At 55.9% G+C, this 25,244-nt stretch overlaps 1 protein-coding gene across 1 annotated transcript in view; it reads right to left on the bottom strand.

Annotated features, from left to right (window-relative positions):
- Positions 1-25,244, bottom strand: part of LOC101233579 (uncharacterized) — a 376,722-nt gene that overhangs the window by 94,192 nt on the left and 257,286 nt on the right. Inside the window, exons 12-13 of the mRNA XM_072921324.1 lie at positions 10,346-10,459; positions 9,956-10,177 (exon numbers count right to left, since the gene is read on the bottom strand). Of these exons, the coding sequence (XP_072777425.1) occupies positions 9,956-10,177; positions 10,346-10,459 (336 nt within the window). The remainder of the gene's footprint in view (positions 1-9,955; positions 10,178-10,345; positions 10,460-25,244) is intronic.

Below are 25,244 nucleotides of genomic sequence, written 5' to 3'. Positions count from 1 at the left end.
CGGCGACGGGAATTTCCCCGCACGCTCCCGGCCGCGGGGCAGCCCCCTCTGTCCTACCCACAGCAGCCGGGCCGAGCCAGCGCTGCTCCGGCAGCGGCTCCTGCCCAGGCCCCGGCGGGAAGGAGACCGCGGGCAGCCGCTCCCGCCGCGCCCTCAGCCCGGGGCCAGCACGGGCCGGACACGGCACCACCGACCCGCCGCAGCCCCCTGCCGCCCCCTCCGCCCGCAGCCAGCCCCGAGCCCCCGCAGAACCCAGCGCGGCTCCCACCTGCGCCGGGGCCGCCTCCGAGCTCCGCCGACGCCGCCTCACCGCGCTCCGGCCGCTGCCGCCGCTCCCGGGCCCGCACAGACGCTCCCGGCGCCAATGGCGCCGCTGCCCGCCCACGGCCGCCCTCAGCCCGCCGCCGGGGCCGTGCTGCGCCCCGCTCCCACCAATCAGCGCGCCGCAACCGCGACTGACGGCACCAGCGGCCAATGGCAGCGAGCTGGGGGCGGGCTCTGCGCACGGCCCAGACTCGCCCCGCGCTCTCAGGGCCCCCCGCGCTGCGTGAGGGCAAAGCCGGAGATGAGCAACAGCCCCGGGACGGGCCCGGGCCCGAGGCGGGATTGAGCTGCCCACACAAACAAACTTCTCCGCACCTCCCGCCACGGCTTTCCCGGCCCTGCGCCTTCCGTGCCTCCGGCTCTGCGGGAAGCCCGGGAGCCTCCCTTCTCCTGCCCCTCATTAGTGCATCGGTGCTTCGCTTTGATTTCCCCCAAAAAGGGAAACCTGCCCAAAGCCCTGTGGGTGAGCGGGGGAGGGGAGAGATTTCTGGCAGAAAACTCCAAAGACTCAGAGCAGGATAAGGAGAAGTCAGTGCAGAGCCTTAAATGCAGCTTTCCCCACGCCTCCCTGCTCCCAGCTGCACCTCCTCCCCCGGCAGGGCAGGAGACAGGGAATGGGGCCGTGCTCAGCTCATCCCCCGCGGCTTCTCCCTCTGCTCAGGGACAGGAGTCGTTCCCTGCTGCACCCTGCGCTCTCTCCCAGCCGAGACTTCTCCAGGAACTTCTCCGAGCCGAGTCCATCCCCTGGGGCACAGCCCCCTCCAAGTGCTGCAGCGTGGGTCACTGTGCCACGGGCTCGGTCCTGCCAGGCCAGGCTGCTCCAGCGGGGCCCCTCTGCCCGCGGGGTCACAGCCTCCTCTCAGGCATCCCCGAGCTCCAGCCTGGCTCCTCCAGGGGCTGCAGGGGGATCTCTGCATCCCCACGGACCTGCAGGGGCATCTCTGCATCCCCACGGACCTGCAGGGGGATCTGTGCAGCCCCATTATAATATAAATTATGGAATAATTCGTGATTATGTAAAATATACATGAAGTCAGTTGTGCTAGTAGAAAAAGATTCTTAAAGTTTTAAAAGACCTGAAGACCCAGCCGGGAAAGACTGGAAACCACAGATGACAGAGAAAGAAAGACCTAATTTACAATTGAAAACAAGTGTCTCCCTGCAGAGATGGGCACTTTCCGGGGATACTCCACCAGACGCCCAAGGTGAAAAATGCACATATGTTAGTTTGAATAGTAGTGCTGTATTAACATTTTAATAGTACTGTAAATGTAGTTGTGTAGTTAAATTGAAGCTTTAGTAGTTAAAATAGAAACTATGTATCTGGGTTTTCTTTTAAGGAATGACATACTCGCTTTGACATAACCATCACAGAACACCTAAATCTTCCAAAGAAGAGGAATTTATGGTTTTCTTGTCAGAAGAATCTAATTTCTTCAGGCCTTGCTCAGACTCGAGGACGCCATGGGGTTTAAAGGAAATAGTTGGCATATAACAGACAGAGTTTCTTGTTTTAAATAGAATGTATGCATAACCATGAAGGAGATATGAATATGCAATACTGTAGTTTTAGAGTTGATTCCTTTGTTCACAAGGTATGCTTGTTGTGGCTTAAGTGCCCCAGAGCATCTGGACATCCTTAATTATTTGCTTTTTTATTGTCTTGTAATTGTCCTAACTCTAAATTTTTATTACTCTAATTGTATTACTATTTTAATAATCATGTTATTATTATTAAAAATTTAACAGCCAAGTGATTGGCGTTTTTCACAATTATGGTAGCAAAGGATGGTTTTTAACACCTCTCTGCCAGGGCCTTGGGAGAGTCAGGGTGAGGAAGACGGGTCCTGCCCTATTTAGGCAGCCTCGCTCTGTTCCCCTGGTGTGTGACCAGACACAGGTTATGATCTATGGGCAAAAGGAGACAATAAAACAAAGAAAAGGGAAAGCATTCCCTAAAACCACAGTAATTAGCCCCAAGACTAAAGTGTACACGAAGAACCAAGACCCAAGGACAAAGGATAGGTGAGTATTTGTTGGGATGGGGCAGATAAGAGGGGAATGAATGTGTGTGACAGAAGCTGCTGGGTATCCCAGACTTGCCAAGTGATTGCTGTAATCTCTCATGCTGCTTTTCGTCTCTTTCATGTGAAAAACGGCCAGTAAAGAGACCAAGGGAGTGATAAAAAAAGAGAGAATCCCTCCCAGAGAAACTGGGACTGGATCTTAGGAAGAAGAGGAACCCCCGTGGATTGCCGGATTGAGGGATAAGAGTGCCCAAGAGCATCCAGGATTCAAATCTGCTGGGTTGAGGGATTAACATTCCAACAGCACTCAGGGTGTAGATATGTAATGTAGACTGTTTGAAAGTAAAAAGTATCTTGTTGTTGTATGTGAGAGTGAGTGAAAAATAAAAGTGAGTAAATGTAGATGAATGGTAGTATATGTAATGTAGATTGTTTTTTATGAGCTTTTCTTTATCTCCTTGGAGAGAGTGTTAGAGTGTTTCCTGGCAGTCGAAAAGAGAGTATTGCAGAGAAAAATTCCTCACTTGCTGTCCTCCCCCTGCCCTCAACTCTATTCATATTTTGTCCATTCCCTCTTCAAAATACAGATTTGTAAAACTCATGCTCTGTGTCCTCAGATGGCTTTCCCAAATCAAACCTTGGCTTCGTTGCAAATTGCATTGCACTAACTAGCATTGCCTTAAATTTGTTTTGGTGCAGGCAGGGTCACTTTGGAAGTAAGTTGTTGTTTACTTTGTTCCTGCAACCTTTTCAAGCTTGTGAATGGAAAAATTGTGATAGCAAACCAAGTCTTTATTTTTGCACTGTCAGCTGTGAGTGGCTGGTAGCCTTGGTGGAGGGTGCCGTGAATTACAGGCCTGCAGAACACGCATAACAAAAGTAATTTACTTTGTAAGGAAGTTGAAAAAGGGGGGAGAGGTGATTGGCAGACTCACGTCTCCAGGATGTGGGATTAATGTTAGAAAGTGGACTGATATGTGAATGTGGCTGCTGAAATGTGAAGAGAGAAAAAGAAATAGAAAGAGATAGAAAGGGAGAGAGAGAGAGAAAGAGAGCGAAGGGGAGAGCGAAATACACCCCCAAGGTCCCCTCAGCCACAGCTATCTGTAAGTTCTCCCCCATTCCTGCTAGGCAGAGTGACAACAAGGAGGGGGGGAAGTGGGGAAGGACAGAGTTAAACCCAAGGCTGTGAACAGGACCACCAGTAGAGATAAGATCAAGGCAGAGATTGTGACTCTCACAAAGTGGTTTATTGTCTTAAGCAAGATTTCTTTTTTCTTTCTGATTGCTGTTGTTAAGAAGAGAAGGCTTTTGTTCTGAAGACTTAAAGTCTGTAAGACTAAAACAGTTAAATGTTACCCAAAAAGTAAAAGGCAAGAGATGTGATACATCTCATGTTAAAATTGGCCTGGTCTTTTTTATTTAACTAATTATAGCTCACAGGAAGAAGAATTGGTCTCTGCAGATATTAACACAGCTGGATACAAGAAGAAGAAGTGGCTGTAGAAAAAGAGTTTAGTTAAACTCAGAAAATTTTAAAGAAAACTAATGGTAAAAGTTCATGCAGTATTGTTTTTCTTTTAACACTGTGTTATTAAGAAATCCTTTCCAGGTACCACTGAAGCAGTAATCCAAACCATGGAAAGAGGGTCAATTAATGCCAGCAAAACCAAAGGACTTGTGAAGAAACTTGAGGAATGGATATCACATCTAAACTGGGTGATACCAAATTGACTTCCAACCAGGACTGGGTGGTAATGGTTTGGGAAGACCTAAATGATCCAAGGCAGGTAAAAAGAACAACACCTCACTGAGAAATAAGGCAAAGCTTGCATCACTTGTTCTAAGCCCGGCCTGAATAAACCCTGAGACGCCTCCGACACCTCCTTGGCAGAGGAACACTGCCACTTCAAACAGGAGGATCGGGAGTGTTTCAGTCAAAGAGTTCTTATAGCCTGGCCTCAGCCTGTGGCTTGTACAGGGAAGAAGGGAAATTGCCATCAGTACTACACTGTATATTTTATGTGATTCATCCCAATACTGGACACGCTAGCTGGGTTACAAGTGAATGTTCAAATTATGGGAATAATTGGTGTTGTAGCTCACAAAATCTATGTTCTTGTTGCAAGAGGTATCGAGTACTGAATCAATTCCCTATACAGATAGAACCCAAAACAACTGAAGTAATAACATTGTTTTGTGGATGGATTATTAGTGCCTGTTGACTGAGAGATAATTGAGGAACAGTAGGAAACCACAGTTAAGGAGTGTCGAAAAGGACTTGCCTAAAAAAATGAGTAAAAAGGAGTGACAAGGGAAACAGAGGGCAAGCCTGGACTGAGCACTGTGCTCACCACCGAGAAGATCACACGTACCTGCTGTGGGAAGCAACCCCACAGGCAGGGGAGGTGGGGGTATAAGCCATGCCAGACCTCTGTCATTCCTGTTTCTGTCTCTCATTTGTTGTCTTTTCCCTTCTGAGATACCAGCAAGATCGTGTCCCAAATGCTACAGAAAGTATTACACGGAAAGGAACCAAAGTTCCTTTTTGTTACACACACCCATGTCAACAGCCACAGACCCACCCAAACTGAGTACCTGCAGGCAAAATGGGGAAAATATTGGATTACAAGGAATTTAGGGAAAAGTAGTAATCATTGGGGCATGGAATGTCCAAAAGGAGAGAGATGGATTTGTTTTACATTTGATCTTAGACATATAGTCCAAGATTCGGTAAAGAGACAATTAGTAAAAAAAAAAAAAAAAAAGGTAAAACAAGCACAGCAATCTAGCTCTGTATTAACCCCAAATTATATACTGCATCGCATTATAGGACTCCAAGCAGTTATAGAGGAGATAACAAACAAAGCTGCTCAGGCACTGGAATTAATATTGAGTCAGCAAAGCCAAACTATAACTGCAGTGTATTAAAATAGGTTGGCTTTGCGCTATTTATTGGCTAAAGAATGGGGTGTACAGATTGTTGAAAATAGATGGCAATGAGGGCGTCATCCTGGAAAAAACAAAGGATATCAGAAAAAAATTATGACCCTGGTATCAGTCCAAAAACAACCAAAGGGAAAATAATGTTAAAAACTAACAGGTGGGGTAATGTATTGAGAATGGGATGGTGGAAGAAATTAGGATTCTTCCTTTTATGTGTTACAAGTGTTTTGATATTTCTTCTTTGTTTAATCCCATGTTTTATTTGATTACCAACAGAGTCCAAAGAATGCAAGAGGATAAGAAATATTGCTCAAGCCAAATGATTTATAAAGAATAGGAGGAGGGATTGTGACAAATGCATATTTATGATTGGCTTTTCGCAAGTGTACAATGAATATTATATGTGTCATGTTAGAAAGTTTATGCTGTATTAATTCTCTTACATATTGTGTTAAGCGTAGTTTTAGGTTACAACATAATATTAAAATAGAGATTATGTATGTGGGGGGAGTTTTCTTTTTAGGAATGAGATACTCACTTCAAGGAACACCTCAATCTTCCAAAGGAGAGGAATTTATGGCTTCTTATCAGAAGAAGCTAATTTCTTCAGGCCTTGCTCAGACTCCAGGACGCCAGGGGATTAAAGGAAACAGTTGACATACAAATCCTGCTGGATACCCAAATCCAATCCTAAATGATCTCAAATCCCAAATCCCGGATCCAAAAATGAGGTGGCAATGCTCGAGGAGGGGTTGGGGGCACTTAAAGGGGTCCTGGTGCCTCCAGGTGTGGGGTCAGTGCTCAGCAGAAGAAGCTGCCCGGGAATCCCTCGCCCCCCGCCAAATCCCAGCCAGGCGTAAAAAACAAAGTTCACTCTTTGAGGTTTCTAAAAGTTTAATGAGAGATAAAAAAGCTTTGTTTAATCCCATGTTTTATTTGATGTCACCGCCCCGATGACATCACAGCAGTGACACCAATGTCCTGAAGCAGCCTCAGGGATGTCCTCCATGTCTCTTTGGCACTTCTCAGCCACCACACAGCCACAGGGGGCATCAGGGTCACAACAGGAGCTCCAGATGAGGGTGTTGATGTCCCCAAATGACCCCAGCAGGTGACGTGTGGCCAGGCAGTAGCTGGCCTCCCACAGCCATTCAGCCTTGGCCACCTTGGCCACCAAGTCCCTTGGGACATCAGGAGACACCTCCTTTGTCCCCTTCAGGGTGGCCTTGACGTCCCCGAGCTGGCGCAGCAGCTCCGAGGGGAACACAGTGGCTTCGTCACAAGTGGCCACCAAGTCCCCCAGCAGCCCCAGGGTCACCTCTGCCTGCTGCCACATCATGGCAACCAGCTGGCTGGAGCCACCTCGGCCTCTCCTGTGTCCTCTGCAATGTCCTCTTTAATGTCCTCTCCCTTGTCCTCGCCCATTGCCCATCCCATGGCCTCTCCCATGGCCTTTATTATGGCCTCTCCCGTGTCCCCTTCCACAGCCTCTCTGATGGCCTTCCTTACGGCCACAGCGGTGGCCTGGCCAATGGCCACGTCCCTGCAGGCGTCCCAGAGCTCGGTGGCCTCCTCCACCAGCAGGAACCAGCTGTGCACCAGCGTGGCCACCAGCCCCCACCAGTCACTGGCCGCGCTTGTCACCAGGTCCCAGGTGACCCCCGGGGTGCTCTCATGGGTGGCCAGGGCCCAGCCCAGGGAGGTGACATCGCAGCGCCACCAGGTGACACTGACCTGGGCCAGGGTGTCATGGAGGAGATCAATGAAACTCTCCAGGGCCGGGTGAGGTACCTTGGGGACACAGCCCCAGCATCATGTCCCTGTCCAGACTGGCCGTGGTGGCCACCAGCTCGCCCAGGATGGTCACCTCAGTGGCCTGCTGCTCCAGCAACTGGGAAGGGGATGGGGAGGTGTCAGGGACCTCATGGCACTTGTGGCCTCCTGCAGTAGCCCCTGTGCCCTCCCGGGGTCCCCTTTGTCCCCTCCTGTAAGAGGCCGTCTGAAGACCCTCACCCATTTGTCTGCTGATTGCCACGAGAAGGAAAAACCCCCCTGCTGCAGTTCCGGCTTGGAGAAGGCAACAGTGCAGGTGCAGCCACTGCACTGTCACGGCAGCTGTTCCCAACCAGGCCTGGCAAGAACTTGGCAAGAATTTGGCCAGGACTTGGCAAAGACCCGGCATGGAGCCAGCACAGGGCGGCTGCTGCAGTGCCTACTCCACTCTCCACCCTTAAGCTGAATGAACTGTTGGGGTGACCCTGGTGGTCTCTCACTGCAGACCCCTCACCTGCCTCATTACAACCGTGACAGAGATCAAGAACCCTCTCCCCAAGGACTGAGACTGAGACCCCCACCACAGAGAGTGGGGGGGAGAATGACATGATCTGCTCTGCTCAAGTAACTTCAATGGACTTATTCTTCATTGTGTTCATCCTGCCCAGATGGTTTTCAGTAGATTTGCCTGTTCCCCCCACAGCAATTTCAATAGACTCTCATTGCTCTGCATGTTCCCCCCTTTTCCCTCTGTGGACTATAACTGGACCCCTGGGCTGGGCAGGACTTTGCAGACTCTCCCCAGCCCAACAAGACGGATCCTCATGGTCCAGACCAGTGAGGATCTGGCCTGTGTTGGCAGCTATTCCCATCCCCCTCTCCTCTCTCTCCCTCTCTATCCTTCTTATTTCTTTTCTGGCCCCACTATGGCATTTATTGTTCAGGCCCCTAATAAAAGTGCATTTGTTGTGATTAAACTGATAGTCCCCTGCTGTTTGTCTTTTGCACTTTGAGATCGGCTAAGGAACCATCACGACACCCGCTACCAGCGGATCGTGACACCCCCCAGGAGACCTGGCCCGAGCTCCCCTTCCCCGCTCACCTGCGGGATGGGGGGCGATGATCCCACAGGTGGGGGCTGCGAATTCAGGCAGGGCTGACCGCGCGCTTCTCTCTGCTCTGCTCCATCTGCCTTTCAACCTCCTCTTCCTCTTCCTGACGCCCCTCCTCTTCCATCCCCCCTCCTCCTCCTCCTCCTCCTCCCTAAGCCCACCTCCCGCTCCTCCTGCATCCCTGCCCTTGTCTCCCTGCCCTTCCTTCCCCCACCACCTGTTCTCTAACCCCACCGCCTTCTTCTCCCTCATCCCTCATCTTCCATCGCTCCTCCTCCTCCTCCTGTGTCCCGTCCCCACCTCCTTCTCCTCTTCCATCCCTTCCCTTCCATCCCCCCTCCTCCTCCTCCCCCTCCTCCTCCTCCTCCTCCTCCTCCTCCTTGCTATCCCCACCTCCTTCTCCTCTTCCATCCCTCCTCTCCCACCCCTCCTCCTCCACCTCCTCCTCCTCCCTAAGCCCACCTCCCGCTCCGCCTTCGTCCCTCCCCCTCCTCTTCCCCGGCAGCGCTGGGAGGGACTGGGCTCTACCGGAATCCTACTGGGATCCTACTGGGAGTGACTGGGACTGTACTGGTATCATACTGGGATCATACTGGAACCATACTGGGATCGAATGGGACTGTACTGTCTTTGTACAGACACCATAGTGCCCCACACAATCGCCGCTCCCGAAGGGCGAACCGTGAGGGGAAAGGGGCGAGGAAAGGGCGGGACCGTGAGGGGAAAGGGGGTGAGGAAAGGGAAAACCGTGAGGGGAAAGGGGGTGAGGAAAGGGCGGGACTGTGAGGGGAAAGGGGGCGAGGAAAGTGAAAACCGTGAGGGGAAAGGGGGCGAGGAAAGGGCGGGACCGTGAGGGGAAAGGGGCGAGGAAAGGGCGGAACCGTGAGGGGAAAGGGGCGAGGAAAGGGCGGGACCGTGAGGGGAAAGGGGCGAGGAAAGGGCGGGACCGTGAGGGGAAAGGGGGCGAGGAAAGGAAAAACCATGAGGGGAAAGGGGCGAGGAAAGGGCGGGACCGTGAGGGGAAAGGGGGAGAGGAAAGGGCGGAACCATGAGGGGAAAGGGGCGAGGAAAGGGCGGAACCGTGAGGGGAAAGGGGCGAGGAAAGGGCGGGACCGTGAGGGGAAAGGGGCGGCTCAGGCCACGGGCGGAACTGTGAGGGGACGCTCTGTGAGGCGGCGCTCTGCAAACAGAACTGCCACGGACTGGAAATGAACGGCAAAGAAATCAGTAAGTCTGAAAGTTTTATTTGCTATCAAATACATCCCAGCCACCCAGCCCCACACAATCCCCATCTCACCGCTCCAAATTGGGATCCCACTTCTTCCAATCTCCTCCCAAACCCATCTCAACCTGGCAGCTGTGGATTCGAGTGAGTTTGGCATGGGATTCTGTTTTTTATTGAGGTGGGAACAAGCAATATGAGGTGGGATTAAGGCTCTGTGGGTTAAAATTCAGTTGTTTTCAGTGGGATGTGAGTGGTTTTGAGATGAAAGATCGATCCCTCTTGGCTTTTGGAGTGCAGAGAGATTGAGAAGAGAAAAAAATGAAGGTCAACACAAAAGGAGAAGCAGCCAGGTGTGTTCCCAACATGGATCACAGGGAATGTGGGTCACCAGGGCTGTGCCCAATGTGGGTTCTCCAGTGGGGGATGGAGTTCAGCTCTTCTCGCACTCGGGGCACTCGCAGGGCTTCCCTTACCGGTGCCTCTGTTGGTGTTTGGTCAAGTGAGAGCTCTGTGAGAATCTCTTCCCACACCGGGGACACTCGTAGGGCCTCTCTCCAGTGTGGATGCGCCGGTGTGTGGTGAGGTTGGAGTTCCGCCTGAATCCCTTCCCACAGTCGGGGCAGCGGAAGGGCCTCTCCTCCGTGTGACTCCGATAGTGCCGGAGGAGACAGGAGCTGGTCTGAAACCTCTTCCCACACTCAGAACACTCGTAGGGCCTCTCCCCAGTGTGGGTCCTCTGGTGCTTGATCAGGCTGGAGCTACGGCTGAACCTCTTCCCACACTCCCCACACTCGTAGGGCCTCTCCCCGGTGTGGATGCGGCGATGCTGAATGAGTTCTGAGTTGTCCCTGAATCCCTTCCCGCAGTCGGGGCAGCAGAAGGGCCTCTCCTCCCTGTGAACCCAATAGTGCTGGAGGAGACAGGAGCTGGTCTGAAACCTCTTCCCACACTTGGAACACTCGTAGGGCCGTTCCCCAGTGTGGATCTTCTGGTGCCTGATCAGGTTGGAGCTGTGGCTGAACCTCTTCCCACACTCAGAACACTCGTAGGGCCTCTCCCCAGTGTGGGTCCTCTGGTGCAGAATCAGCTCAGACCTCCACGTGAAGCTCTTCCCACACTCCGAGCACTTGTGGGGCTTCTCCCCATCATGGAGCTGCTCAGGGACCCCCAGCTCCGAGCTCTGGCTCCATCTCCGGCCACCTCTCCGGCCCAGGGTGGGTCTTTCCCCCTCAGATCCCCGCGATCTGCGTTTGCAGCCCCTCCTCGTGCGGGATCTCCGGGGCTTTTCCTCCCCGTCGGGTTCCTGCGCTGTGGAGCCGCTCAAAACAGCCTCTTCCACCAGGTTCTGCCGCGGGGATTTGTCCTCCCTGCTCTCCATCCTCAGCTCCTGCCCTGGGGGAGGAAGGACAAGGAGAGGCTCTTCCTCTTCCTCGCAGCCTCCCAGGGGCTGGGAATGGGAAATCCTGGTTTGGGGAAAACAAGGGATGAGCACACACATTTGGAAGCTCCCTCTGTCCCAGCCCATCTCTACAAGTCCTTGCCCTCCTGGGCTCCATAAAAACCTCCCAAAAACCGAGATCCAGCCCTGAAAAAGCCTCCCAGGAGTTCCCCGTCCCTGCTCCCTCCCCTTTGCTGTTCGGGGCTCCCCCCTGTCCCAGCTGCTGGGTCACACTTGGATTGGGGGTCCCCCTTCTCCTCGCTGCCCGCCCTCCCCAGGCTGCCGGGAGTCCCAGCAATCCCAAAAGCTCCCCCCTCTTGGCTCTCCCCATTCAGGGGTGCCGGGGCTGTTTGGGCTCCCGGGCTCCGTTCTCCCCCTCTTCCCTGCTCTGGGCTGCCGGGGCTCCAAGGAGTCCCCCCAAGGGGACTTTTCCGCTCAGCTTCGCAGTTCTTCCTTCTCCAAACATCCCCCCAAAAAACCCAACCCAGGAACCCCCCAGGAGACCTGGCCCGAGCTCCCCCTCCCCGCTCACCTGCGAATTCAGGCAGGGCTGACCGCGCGCTTCTCTCTGCTCTGCTCCATCCGCGTTTAAACCTCCTCTTCCTCTTCTTGCCGCCCCTCCTCTTCCATCCCCCCTCCTCCTCCTCCTCCCCATCCCCACCTCCCACTCCTCCTTCATCCCTGCCGTTCCCTCCCTCCTCCTCCTCCCCCAGCAGCAGCGACACCCTCGGTTCCCGTTCCCGCAGCCCCGGCAGCCCGCGGCAGGAGCGGGGATGGAGCCGGGACAGGTCGGGATGGGCAGCGCGGGGCTCTCGGCTGCTCCCAGCCGCTGTTCCAGGGGGGAACCCGGCCCGGGCCAAAGGAGAGGCAAACTGGGGAAACTGGGGGCTGCGCATCCAAACTGGGGCTGCCTGGGGACCCTGCCTGGGCACTGCCGGCCCTTGGGGCTCCTCTCAGGAGATCAGGAGGGGGGAATGCAGAGAGGGCTCGGGGATGCCAGGAGTGGCAGCACTGGGAAGGACTGGTTTGTACTGAGATTGTACTGGAATCATACTGGGAGCAGCTGGGCCCATGCCAGGGCAGACTGCAGTCACCCCGAGGGAGACTGGGATCGTACTGGGATCATACTGACACAGAGTAGGAGCCTACGGGGGGCAACTGAGACCATGCTGGGAGCAAATGGGATATAGTGGGAGTGACTGGGAGCATGATGAGGGTGACTGGGAGCAGTTGTGAGCAGCTGAGATCATGCTAGGAGCAACTGGGAGGAACTGGGAGTCACTGGGTGCCTGCTGGGGATGACTGGAAACGACTGGGCTTATACTGGGATCATGCTGGAGGTGACTGGGATCATACTGGCAGTGAGTGCCACGACACTGAGGCTGACTGGGAGCGGTTGTGAGCAAATGGGATCGCGCTGGAAGGAACTGGGAGTGAGTGGGAATATGCTGGAAGGAACTGGGGGACACTGTGAGAGACTGGGAGGGACAGTGAGGGTGAAAGGGGCAACTGGAACCATGTGGAGCACAACTGGTTCATATTGGCACTGACTGGGAGCACACTGGCGTCATCTCTGGATCATACTGGGAGGGACTGGACTAATACTGGGAGTGTCTGAGAGTGACTGGGAACACACCATGCACAGCATCCCTGTACTGGGGGTGACTGGGAGCAACTTGGAGCACTCTGGGAGCAAATGGCATCATACTGGGATTGACTGGGCTGATGTAGCTGGAGGCAACTGGGACCATACTGTGGTGATTGGAAGTTCCTGGGATTATACTGGGACCATACTGGGAGTGCTGGCATGTGACAAGGATCATACTGGAGGTTACTGGGCTCATACTGGTGATGAAAGGGAACAACTGGGATCCCACTTTGGGCTACTGGGAGCAACTGAGAAAAACTGGGATCATGCTGCAAGCAAACTGGAGGAATTGGGAATGACTGGATGCAGGCTGAAGACAACTGGGACATACTGGGCATGACTGAGATCATACTGGGATAACAAGCACCTTACTGGGATCACTGGGAGTGTCTGGGAATGACCACAGAGATGCTGAAGGCAACTGGGATTTACTGGGGATGTCTGTAACCTTACTGGGGTGACTGGGAGCACACTGGGAACAACGGGGACCATGCTGGGGAGAACTGAGAGCGAGTGGAAGTGAGTGGGTCTACACCGGGGACAACTGGGCATGACTGGGACCATGCTGGGAGCAACTGGGATCATATGGGGAGTGATGGGGTTGATACAAGGGACAACTGGGGGCAACTGGGATCACACTGGGGAGAACAGGAAGCAACTGAAAGCATGCTGGGGGCAACTGGGATCCTACTGGATCTTACTTGGAGCAACTGGGATCAGGCTGGAAGCAATTGAGGACAACTGGAGTGACTGGGAACATGCTGGGAGCAACTGGGATACACTGGGAGAGACTGAAACCACAGTGGGGGTAAATGGGAGCAACTGGAACCACAGTGGATGATAATGGGAGCAGCTGTGCCCATGCTGGATTCCTACTGGGATCCTACTGGAACTGGCTGGCATCATACTGGGAATGACTGGAAGTGTGCTGGCTGGGACTGGAACCATGCTGGAGGTGACTGGGAGCAACTGGGCCCACCCTGGGAGTGACAGGGAGTCATTCTGGGCAGGGCTGGTATCATACTGGGAGTGACTGGAACCATACTGGGGGGGACTGGGTGCAGCTGGGACCATCCTGGGAGCCACTGGGATTCCAGCAGGTGTGAATGGATCCTGGCTGGGGGTCACTGGGAGCTACTGGGCCCATGTTGGGAGGAAAATCTGGACACACTGGAAGCAACTGGGACCAACTGGAAGGTACTGGAACCGTGCTGACGGGACTGAGACCACAAATGGGGAAACTGGGTTCATACTGGGAGCGACTGGGACCACACTTTGGGCAACTGCCAGAAACTGGGATCATGCTGGAGGCAACTGAGAGTAACTGGGAAAGACTGCGATCATTCTGAGGTCACCAGAACTTTACTGGGCCAACTGGAATATACTGGGAGTGTCTGTGACCATACTGGGGGGACTGGAACCACACTGGGAACAGCTGGGACCATGCTGGGGACAGCTGAGAGTGAGTGGGACCATGCTGAGTGGGACTGGGACTATTCTAGGGACACCTGGGATCATACTGGGAGGAACTGGGAACAACTGCAACTATTCTGGCAGCAACTGGGATCATACTGGGATCACAGTGGGAGCAGCCGGGTCCATGCTGGGTGAGACTGGGAGGAGCCAGGTCCATGGAGGGTGACTGGAATCATACTGGGATTGACTGGGAGTGGCTGTGAACAACTGGAATCATGCTGAAAGTAACTGGGAGGAAGTGGGAGGGACTGGTAGCATGCTGGGAGAGACTGGGAGTCATAGGGATCATACTGGTGGTTACTGGGGTCATGTTGGCATTGACAGGGAGCAACTGGGATCACACTGGGGGGCACTGGCATCATACTGGGAGTGACTGGGATCATTCTGGGATTACAGTGGGTGCCAAGGGACCCTGACTGGGGGTTACTGGGAGCTGCCAGGCCCATGCTGAGAGCCAAATGCACACACCCTGAGAGCAACTGGGAGCAACTGGGAATGACAGGAGTCATGCAGGTGACAACTGGGATGTACTGGCAGTGACTGGGATAAAACTGGGGGCAGCTGAACCATGCTGAGGTAACTGGGAGTGCCTGGCAAAGACTCTGGGAATGTTCCAGGCAACTGGGATGTACTGGGAGTACCTAAGAACATGCAGGTGGTGACTGGGACCACACTGGGAGCCACTGGGAATGTGCTGGGGGCAACTGGGACCATGCTGGGGGCAAGTGTGAGTGACTGGGGCCCTGCTGGGGGAGACTGGGATCATACTGGACTCATATTGGGATCATACTGGGAGTGACTGGGACTATACTAGGAGCAACTGGGAGAAGTGGGAACACACTGGAGAAAAGTGGGAGCAACTGGGACTTGCTGGGGGCAAATAGCGTCACAATGGGGAATGACTGAGAGTGACTGGGCTCATACTGGGAGAAACAGGGATCCTGCAGGGAGTGAGGGGAAGTGACCAGGGTGATACTGGGACTGACTGGGCTCATCCTGGGAGTGCCCAGGAAACTGGAAGCACACAGGAGTAGGAACTGGGCACCTGCTGGGAGCAGCCCCTGGCGGCCCCGGTACCCCCGAACCCCTTTCCCGGCCATGCCGCCCCTCCAGCCCCAGCACCCCCATTGCCGGGTGCCGGCACTGCCAGGGGTCCCCCCTCTCGGGGTCCCCGCTGGGGCTCCTGGGGCTCTCCTCTCTCTGCGCTCCCGCCCAGGGAAGCCGCGGCTCTCCCGGGGCTCCCCAAATCCGGGGTCCCCCCGCCGCTCCCGCCGCTCCCGCGCGGTCCCCACGCGGCCCCGGCAGAGCTCGGAGGGCCCGGCCGGGAAGCCCAACCCGCACCGCGGGGGGACCCGCATCCCCCCGGCCCCGCCGGGGCTCTGCCGCCACCCGCACCGGGACCCCCCAAAAACACCTCCCGGGGACCCCCGATGTCCCCCCGAGGGCAGCTGCGGCTCGGCCTTGGAGCCCCGCCAGCTCCAAACATCCCCCCAAAAACCCCAAACCCAGGGAGCCCCGGGATATTTGGGGCCAGCTCCCCCTGCCCGGGCACCTGCGGGATGGGGGCGACGCTCCCGGGGTGCTGCGAGTTCAGACAGAGCCGGAACCCCGCGGTTCATCCTCCCCGCTCCTCCTGCTGCTCCCGCTGCCGCTCCGCCTCTTCCTCCCTCCTCCTCCTCCTCCCCGCAGCCGCGGGAGGGGCGGGGATGGAGCCGGGACAGGTCGGAACGCAGAGAGGGCTGGGGGGATGCCAGGAGTGACTGGGCTGTACTGGGATCATACTGGGAGCAGCTCCCGGGTGACTGATCCTACTGGGATCATACTGGGATCATACTGGGAGTGAGGCGGAGCAGCGCGGTGGCTCCAGCGCTGGGGCTGGGGGCGCTCCTGGCGGGCGAGGGGGGAGTGGGACCCCGGCACCGGGACCCTGAATCGCCATTGCCGGCACCGGGACCCCCCCTGCTCCCCATATCCTGCACAGGGACCCCCCTGAATCCCCCATTTCCGGACATCAGGGCCCTCTGCTCCCCTTTTCCCTGCTCCCAGCCTCTAGATTTCCCGTGTGCCTGATCCTGGAACGCCTTGGAACACCTTGGACCCCCATTCCTGCCTTTCCCAGCCCCCAGCCCCACCTTTGTGCAAAACCAGAGACCCTCTGAACTTCCCCTTCCCAAACACCCCGGGTGTCCCCACCCTGGTACCCCTTTTTGGGAAACCCTGGACTCCCCTTTCCTGGGCTCAAGGACCCCTGGAACTCCCTTCTACCTCTCCATCGCTGCCCCCCCATTTCCGTGACCCTGAGACCCCCCCTGCACCCCCATTCCTGAGAACCAAGACACCCTTTTACCCCTTTGCCCGGCACTGAGACCCCCCTGCACCCCCTTATCCGGCACCAACTCAACATGTTCCCATCCCACACCTCTCCCAGCCCCACCCTTTTCCCTACCTGGGACCCCTGGGCCCCCATTCCTGCCTTTCCCAGCTCCCAGCTCCTCCTTTCCTTACACTCAGGAGCCCTGGCACCCCCTTTCCTGGGCACAGGATTCCCTGGACACCCCATCCCAGCTCTCCCAGTCCCTGCACCCCCTTTCCTTGGCTCTCAGCCCCTGAACCTCCTTCCCAGCTCTGCCATCTCTTCATGTCCCCCTTTCCTTGGCCTGTGGACCCCCTGGGACCCCAAACTCTCACTTTCAGCCCCCTCAGCTCCCCCAAATCTCCGTGTCCCCCCAGTTCTCCACTCCCTGCAGTTCCTGGAAGTGGCACTGTCAGAGCCCGGCCCGGGGATCCCCCAGTCCTTGATTGTGGGGGACGTGGACGGGACCCCCTGTGAGCGCTGCGGCAGCGAGCGGGGCCGGATGGAGGCACAGACACCGGGGATGGGGGCGGGAGCTGAGCTGGGATATTGGGATGGCCAGAACTGGGATATTGGGATAGCCAGAGCTGGGATATTGGGACAGCCAGAGCTGGGATATTGGGACAGCCAGAGCTGGGATATTGGGATAGCCAGAGCTGGGATATTGGGATAGCCAGAGCTGGGATATTGGGATAGCCAGAGCTGGGATATTGGGATAACCAGAGCTGGGATTTTGGGACAGCCAGAGCTGGGATATTGGGATAGCCAGAGCTGGGATATTGGGATAACCAGAGCTGGGACATTGGGATAGCCAGAGCTGGGATATTGGGATAGCCAGAGCTGGGATATTGGGACAGCCAGAGCTGGGATATTGGGATATCCAGACCCTGCTCAAGGACAGGAACCGGCCCGTGGCTGACAGTGACCTGGAGACGGGGCCGGTACAACCAGAGCAGGGGCAGTGGGGGGAGCCGGGGCTGGGCTGGGATCTGTGGGAATGGAGGACTCTGAGGGGCTGGGATGGGATCTCTGGGGATGGGGGGGATCTGTGGGGCTGGGATGGGAATCCAGGGAGCTCCAAGGGGCTCCCTGGGGCTGGGACACGACTCCATGGGTCTGTTCTCTCCTCGTTCCCAGGTCTCTACACAGTGCAGGGGGTTTCCAGCTGTGACCTCCTGTCCGTGGAGCATCCATGGATCCCACCAGTACAGCTACGAGGGCTCGGATTTCATCTCCTTCCAGCTGGGATACGGGAGCTTTGCAGTGTCCAGCGGTGCTCTCTGGATATCCCAGAGGTGCTGGGAATCCAGAGGGGTCATGGTGGAGCAGATGAAGCATTACCTGGGCCACACCTGTGTGGGAAGGCCCCCAAAATACATCAGATATGGTCGGGAGGCTCTGGAGCACAAAGGTGGGTGTGGGAAGGGAAGGGCAATTCCTATGGGAACAGGGGATTCAGGAATGGGGGACTTGGGAATGCAGGAATTGCCATGGAATTTCCATGGCCAGATCTCAGTCTCATCCCAGTCAGCTGAGAATTCCATGGATGGACCTCCCCCCTAACCCACTGCCATGGGAATTCCATGGGGAAATGATTGGAATTGATGACCAATCCAATGAGAGCAGTGCAATGAGAAGTATTCCCTGCTGGGATTCCATGGGACATCGATCCCAGAGCAGTGCAATGAGAAGTAATCCCTGCGGCGATTCCATGGGACATTGATCCCAATCCTTTGCCCAGGCTGGCTCTGCTGTGCCCGTGGCAGCACCAGGGGAGTGCCCTGTCCCTGCCCTGAGCCCAGCACGAGCCTTTCCTTGGGTGTTCCGTGCCCTGCCCGGGGCAGGAGGGCACTGCCGGAGCGGCTTTGGTGGCCCCGGGCACCCGGCTGGGCTGCAGCCACTGCAGGGGCTCCTGGGGAATGTTCCAGAGCAGAGCTGAAAGCAAACAGCAGTTTCTGGAGGGGATTCTGCCCCTGGGCCTGTGCTGGGAGCCCAAGGGCAACAGCCCAAAGTGCTGGGGCTCAGTGTCCCTTGGCCAGGCCGTGTTCCCTGGCTGTGCCCTGTCCCTGTGCCCTGTCCCCTGTCCCTGTGCCCTGTCCCTGTCTTCTGTCCCTCAGCTGTGCCCTGTCCCTCAGCTGTCCCCTGTCCCTTGGCTCTGTGGGGCAGGGGTGGCAGCAGGACCTGGGGCAGCCCTGGGGGAGAACAACCCTGAGCCCCAGCTGGGCCAGTTCCCCCAGCTCCCCCCAGGCCACTCCCAGCATGGGCCCTGTGGCTCCCAGTCACCCCCAGTATGGTCCCACTCACTTCCAGTTACACTCAGTGTGATCCCAGTATCATCCTGGTCACTCCCAGTGTGATCCCAGCATGATCCCAGCATGTTCCCAGGTGTTCCCATTCACCCCTATAATAGTTCCAGGCAGTCCCAGTATGGCTCCAGTCCTTCCCAGTATGGTCCCAGTATGAACCCAGTCACTCTCATTATGGTACCATTTGCTCCCAGTAAGGTCCCAGTCACTCCAAGTCACCCAGTATGATTCCAGTCACTCCCAGTATGATTCCAGTCACTCCCAGATAGTCCCAGTATTACTGCAGTAACTTCCTTTATGGTTCCTCTGTGATCCCAGTCACTCCAGGTTAATGCAGCCTGGGGTCCCAGGGGTCCATCTGACCCCCGGGCTGCCACTGCCGTGGGTGTCCGGATAGCGCTGCGCTGTCAGGCTCAGCCTGTCTGGGTCCCTCGGCTCAGCTCCCAGCCACAGGCAACTTAGTGAGCACCTCTGGGGTGATTTCAGCTCTGTGAGTTCAGCTCTCAGTGATTTCGCTCTGTGCTGGTTTAATGTTTTTGCTGGGGTTACCCAAACACTGTGGCAGGCTGTGGGCTAATCCAGCCGAAGGCACACGGTACGGTGAGGAGCATCCAGGCAGCAGTGAGGACAGCACCAACAGAGACAGTTTTCATCTTTGGACAAGGATGGGGCTTTTAATAGGGAATATTCAGGCAAAACTTGTCTGATTTTCAGGAGGTCTTGTGTTCAACTCAGAGGAGTTCTTGTCACTGTTTGTGGGAGTCGTGTTTGCAGTGCCTAGGTATGGTTTTATGTTTTTCCTGGGTACCATCACGCATACCCTCTACCCCAAGTAATCAGCTGGAAAGGCCCAGTCTGGGTCCTTCACTAGCACTGATGGTTTCTCAGTGAGCTTTGCCTGGGTGGTGTTTGCAAAGTGGCAAAGTATTGGCGGGTCAGGCTCCGATGTTGTGGTTCTGGTGCCCACAGGTGAGGAATGGCAGCCCCAGGCTCAGAGCCAGTCAGAAAGCCAAGCAAGTGAGAGCAGAGGGAGGGCACCCTTCCAGTCTCTCTTGGGCATGGCCACAAAACAGCCCCTGCTGCTTCTTCCTCCGCCTGTGTTTGGGCTGTGCTGGTGGCAGAGGCAGCCAGGCTGTGCTCTGCCTTCCAGAGCCTGTTGGGAGCGGGCATGAAAAGCGCTGTGTGCACAGCGGAGAGGCCTGGAAGGTGCTGGCAAGAGCGTCCTGCGGGAGCAGGGCTCTGGGCTCTGGCTGGGAACAGCCTGGTCTTGGTGCCGTGGGCGCAGGCAGGAGTTGAGGCAGGTGAAGAGGCAGTGAGCAGCTTGTGTTTGTAGAGGGCCTGGGGCTGCACGTCTGAGCCTCCAACTGGAAAGGCACTTGGGGGAATAGGAGCTAGAGCTGGAGTGCCTGTCCTGAAAGGACATGAAGTCCTTCAGCCTTGCCAGCGTTTCCTAAGGGTGTGTTGGTGTTGAGCAGAAAAGCTGCACATTTGGGGAAATGCCTTTGGAGGACAGGGGCTTGCTTCTCAAGGAAAGTGCTTCCCAGGGAGCTCCCAGTGAGGCAGGTGCAAATGTCCCCCTTTGGCTCTCTGTGCTCCTTTCAGTCCTTGAGGCCCGCTGCACTTGGCAGAGGGGCAGGGCAAGGGAGAAGGCTGTGAAGAGCAGGTTTGGCATCCACCTGGACCTGCAGAGACCAACCCAAGCACCTGCAGCAGCGTGTGTTACCCCTGCTTTGGACAGAGGGGTGAGCAGAACCATCTCTGTCCATCTGTGAGCCCCAGAGCTCTCTGTGGGAGCTGTGAATTAAAAGGCCTTTACACACTCACGTTTCACATCTTCCCTGTGTGCTGTGTTTCAGCTCTTGGCAAGATGCATTTGCCTCCTGCTTGCTGGGAGCTGCTGTGGCCCAGGGCCAGCACAGAGCTGGGCTGGGTGGGCCAGGCAGTGTGGTGGAGAGTCTTGGCTGATCTTGGTGTGTGCCTGGCCTCAGAAAAGGCTTGGAAGGTTTGCCTCTCAAATGTCCTGCTCACTGGCTCTCCCTGTGCATCTTGGAGAGCACAAGGGAGGCATTTCTGGCAGCTGGGCATCAGCAGGCCTTCCAATGGGGGTGTGTTGTGGAGCGAGCCCAGCTGAGATACCCTGAGAGGAGCCCAGGGCTCCTTGCTCCTCTCTGCTGGCCCGTGAGTGTCTGTCTGCTCTCGGGATGGCCCTGGCTGTGTCACGGGTGCTGCGTGGGCACAAGACAGCTGCTCCTGTCCCGCTGGGTCCCAGCAGTGCCTGGCAGCCGTCCTGCATCCACGTCAGGATGCTGGCCAAGAGAGGACCTGGAAGCTGAGGCAGCTGATTTGAAGCTTCTGCAGGTGCCAACAGGTCAAGGCCAACAGTGTTCCCTCAGGATACAGCATTCCTGAGGGGCTTCCCCAGAGCTGCCTGATGCCACCCACTCCTTGTGGCACCAGTTGCTTTCCTGTGGAAGGTTCTGCCTTCCCCAAGAGCACAAAGGGAGCTGGAGAAAGAGCTTGCCAGGCTGCTCTCCATCCTTTACCAGCAGCCCTGGGTGAGCAGAGTAGTCCCAGCTGAGCACAGATGTGCCAATGGAACAGCCGTGCACGGGAAGGCTCAGAGGGAAGGATGATCCAGGATCCATAGGCCTGGCAGCCTGAGCTTGCTCCAGGGGAAGGCCTTGGAGCAGATCCTCCTGAGTGCCATCCCACGGCACGTGCAGGGAACCAGGGGGTCTGCTGGAGGGTGGGAAAGCTCTGCAGAGGGACGGGGACAGCTGGGGGTTCTGGTGGGGTGTTGAGGGCTTCTGTGAGGGAGTTTAGGGGGTTGGTGTTGGTGGGGTGTTGGAGAAGGAGATGTCTGGAAGGTGAGAGGTGTAGGCTGGAATTTGAGTCAGTTTGAAGGCAGCATCTGTGGTTTGGCACAGCTTTGGTTACAGAGGGCTCAGCTCTGTATATCTGTGAATATATGTGACTTTTCCTCTTCATGGTCCTGATTCTCCTGCAGGGAACAAGGGGGGAGAGCTGTGCATTACTGGCCACTTAGATATCTCTACCAGGGGGAGAATTAGCCCCTTTTCCTTCTACTCAGAGCTTTTATTCCTTAAGAAAGTTAGGATATTATCATCCCTTCATAGAAAACCATTTGCAAACCAAAGAATGGCTCTTGGTTTTGCCCTTTTTTTGTGTAGTGTTATGTTGTGTAAAGTGACCCTCAGTGGATGAGGTTAAGGCAAATGAGTTGCTGCTTTGAGATGGGAAGCAAAATTCCAAATCTTCACCTCCTCAGGCCATCCCAATTAATTTGGGAAGTTTGCAAGGTACTTGAGTTGAGCAATGGGAGTAAAGCTTTCCTGAACTGAGGATTCTTACTTGCCAGATTCCTCTGTTCCTTTGCTGCTAAGGTGTTTTTGTGCTGAAAGCAATAACTTCAACGAGAAAATAATTTCAGTTTGGGGCAAGAGCTTCTGACAGAGACCAAGTGTTGCCAGCAGTTGCTCCAGGTGCTCCTGCCAACAGCCCCTGCAGGCAGGAGCACAGCCCCCAGTGCACGGGGGTTTGGCTCCCTCTGGCACAGAAGCCCCCCAGGGGCACAGGTCTCTGGGGCAGGAGACGGGCACCAGCCCTGCCAGGGCTTGGGGGGGGTGGCAGGTCTCACTACACGGTTATGACAATGGGAAGATGCCAGCAGCTCACATCCAGGCAACAGACCAAGTACTTAATCTTACAACTTACTTTAAAAGCTTTTTGAACAGTCACACAAAGCAAAAGCATATTGACAGTAGTTCTATCCAATCACTATAAACACACATACCTTTGGTTAAAACAATGCTTGCTTATTTTGAATACAATATTTGCTTGTAAGCCTCAAGATACAATGCACAGAGCTCCATTATTAAGCTTAAAACTTCCTAATATCTCACCAGATATACTTTTCTGCAACTATGGGAGTTATTCTACCCAAGAGTTAATACACAGACCATTGTTCTATTTGTCCTTTTTTTCTACTTCTTGTATAATTTTTCTGCTGACAAATCTTATAGCTACTGCTTAGCTCTAATCACCATCCTGCTGTCTCTGAGGTCTGCCTTTTGCAATGTGCCCAAAACCCTCTGATGTTAAGGAACCCCACACTGTTCTCTTCCCAGCGTGGCTGTGTCAGCAGCCCTGGGGGCTCCTTCTGCTGCTCTGAGCCCGCAGAGCAGGGCAGCGTTTGCTGATGGTCTGAGCCGTTCCTAAAGATCCTGTTGGGCTGTCTGACACACCTGGGGCACGGCATTCCTTCCAACCTGGGCCACTCTGGGGGGCTGGGGGTGCCCCCAGGGCAGGTGGCAGAATGCGCAAGGGCCCTTTGTGACACGGTGCAGCATGGTCACCGTGGAATGGAACGGGACAGGGTATCCAAGGGCCCTTTGTGACACAGTGCAGCATGGTCACCGTGGAATGGAACGGGACAGGGTATCCAAGGGCCCTTTGTGACACGGTGCAGCATGGTCACTGTGGAATGGAACGGGACAGGGTATCCAAGGGCCCTTTGTGACACGCTGCAGCATGGAATGGAGCTGGGAGTCCAAGGGCCCTTTGTGACTCGTGGTGACATAAGAGCTGGTGGTGACAAGAGCACGCCACAGTGCTCCGAGCACGCGACAGGACAGGACGGGACAGAGCGGTGCTGTGAGGAGCCCCTGCACAGCGCACTCGTTCGTGTCTGACTCGGAGCTTTTCCGAGGTGTTATTCCTGCAGCTGACCTCGAAGCCAGACCAAAGAACTTGCTGACCTGTGGCCTTCCCGAGGCTTCTCTTCTGCAGGTGCCCTCGAGGGCAGAGTGTGGGACTTGGTGCCCCGGAGGCATCTCCCATCCCTGCTGCCGGTGCCCTCGAGGCCAGAGCACCATCCTTGACAGGAGTCTCCTGTCCTTGTGGCAGGAGCCCTCGAGACCAGAGCGCAGGACTTGCTGTCCTGAGCCTTCCTGAGGCTTCTCTCTTGAAGGTGCCTTCCAGGCACGAAAGCAGGACTTGCTGACTCGGAGTTTTCCGAGGCATCTCTCCTGCAAGTAGCCACAAATCCAGTCACTGACATGGAGCAGAGACCCCCAAGAGTGCCCAAGCTGGCCTGGGTGGAGGAAGAGGAAGAAGGCCCTGGAGCTGCCCCTGCACACGAGACTGTGACACACAGCAACAGAGTGCGAGGCACAGCTGCGGGTGCTCCCCGTGAACCTCAGCTCTGGGACCACTGTCTGCCCCAAGCTTCAGGGGCTGCAGGGGGAGCCCGGCTGGGCTCTGCCCTGGGGCCATCCTGCAGGGACAGCTGCACACAGGGAGCATTCCCTGCCACAAAGAGCCAAGCCAGGGCTGCAGGGCAGCTGCTCCAGCCCCGAATGCACTGCTGAGTGCTGTGCTCTGGGGCTGGGGCTCCCCGCACAGGGGACTGCACTGGTGTGCCAGAGGGGACAGAGAAGCTGCAGCTTCAGCCTAACTGAGGTGGGTGCGTGGGCTGGGAAGAGTGGGGAGGCTCAAGGGGATTCACAGAGCTCATCCTGCTGCAAGGACAAGGAAAAGGGAGCGGGAACTCAGCAGTTGTAGTAGTAGGGACAGGCGAACGGAAGATCACGGGATGTAACGGAAAGAGAGACCCTTCCCCCTTCTCCCTGCTTCACGTTATCTATTAACCCCAAAGCATGTGACCACACCTAACCCAGTAGTTTTCCACTCCTGACTAACCCTAGAGACCCCACAACCCCCCTCTGACGTAGCAAAGACCCCCAAGACTATTTAAACCCATGAGATAAGATAATAAAGGCTTTCGGCCATCCACCAAATTGGTGCCAGCGTGTTTTGTCATTAGCCCGAGTGGTCCGGACAGGCCGGGCCGCTGTGCTGCTCCTTGGAACCGGGTCGCCGTTGTCTTTTATAAAGGCAACATATCTGGTGCCGAAACCCGGGAAGATTCGCTCGGGTGACAGGATACACCTGGACAAGAGCAGCGGCCGGAGCGGTCAGACCGTATCTTGGCGCAGGGAGACGTCCCAGGACCCGCGAGCGTCATGGACAGCATCGCCAGGGTCGTAAGTGTGAATTATAAGCAGTGGAGTATCGAATTTAAGCTCAAAGACTTTTATCTTGCCATAGCAAGGCTGCTTGAGCTTGGGGCGAGTGAAAGCCCAGTGGATGCCATGCATCCGGGAATATGGGAAAAATGCACAGCCATGCTGGCCGGGGACACGAAATCCTCAGGCAGTGGCAAAAGCCCTAAAGCGTGGGGCAGAGTAGAGAAAGCCCTGCGCAGAGCAATAGAAGAGCAGGAGACGCGGAGTGCGGCGCATACGTGTTTATTAGTTAGACCCGGGCTCGGGGTGGGGGCGGAAGCGCAGACCGTCCCTGAGGACGATCCGTCCGGGAACGGAGACCCGGGGGGGCCCGGCGCGTCACCCCCCCCCTCAGATCAGAGCCCAATCCCTGCCGCGGAAGCCCCCCTGAAAAACCCCCGCCGCGGAAACCCCCGAGAAACCGCAGCTTCCCCGTCCGTCCCGCCGCCGGTCCGCGTCCTGATGTCGGAGGCGCAGCAGCGCGCAGAGTGCTTCTGGCAGGAGCTGGCAGGAAAAGCCAAAGTCGCGCA

This window comes from Taeniopygia guttata, chromosome 36 (assembly GCF_048771995.1).
Source record: "Taeniopygia guttata chromosome 36, bTaeGut7.mat, whole genome shotgun sequence".
NCBI lineage: Eukaryota > Metazoa > Chordata > Aves > Passeriformes > Estrildidae > Taeniopygia > Taeniopygia guttata.
Note: the sequence above shows the minus strand (reverse complement) of the source record. Positions and strands in the feature narration are given on the sequence as shown.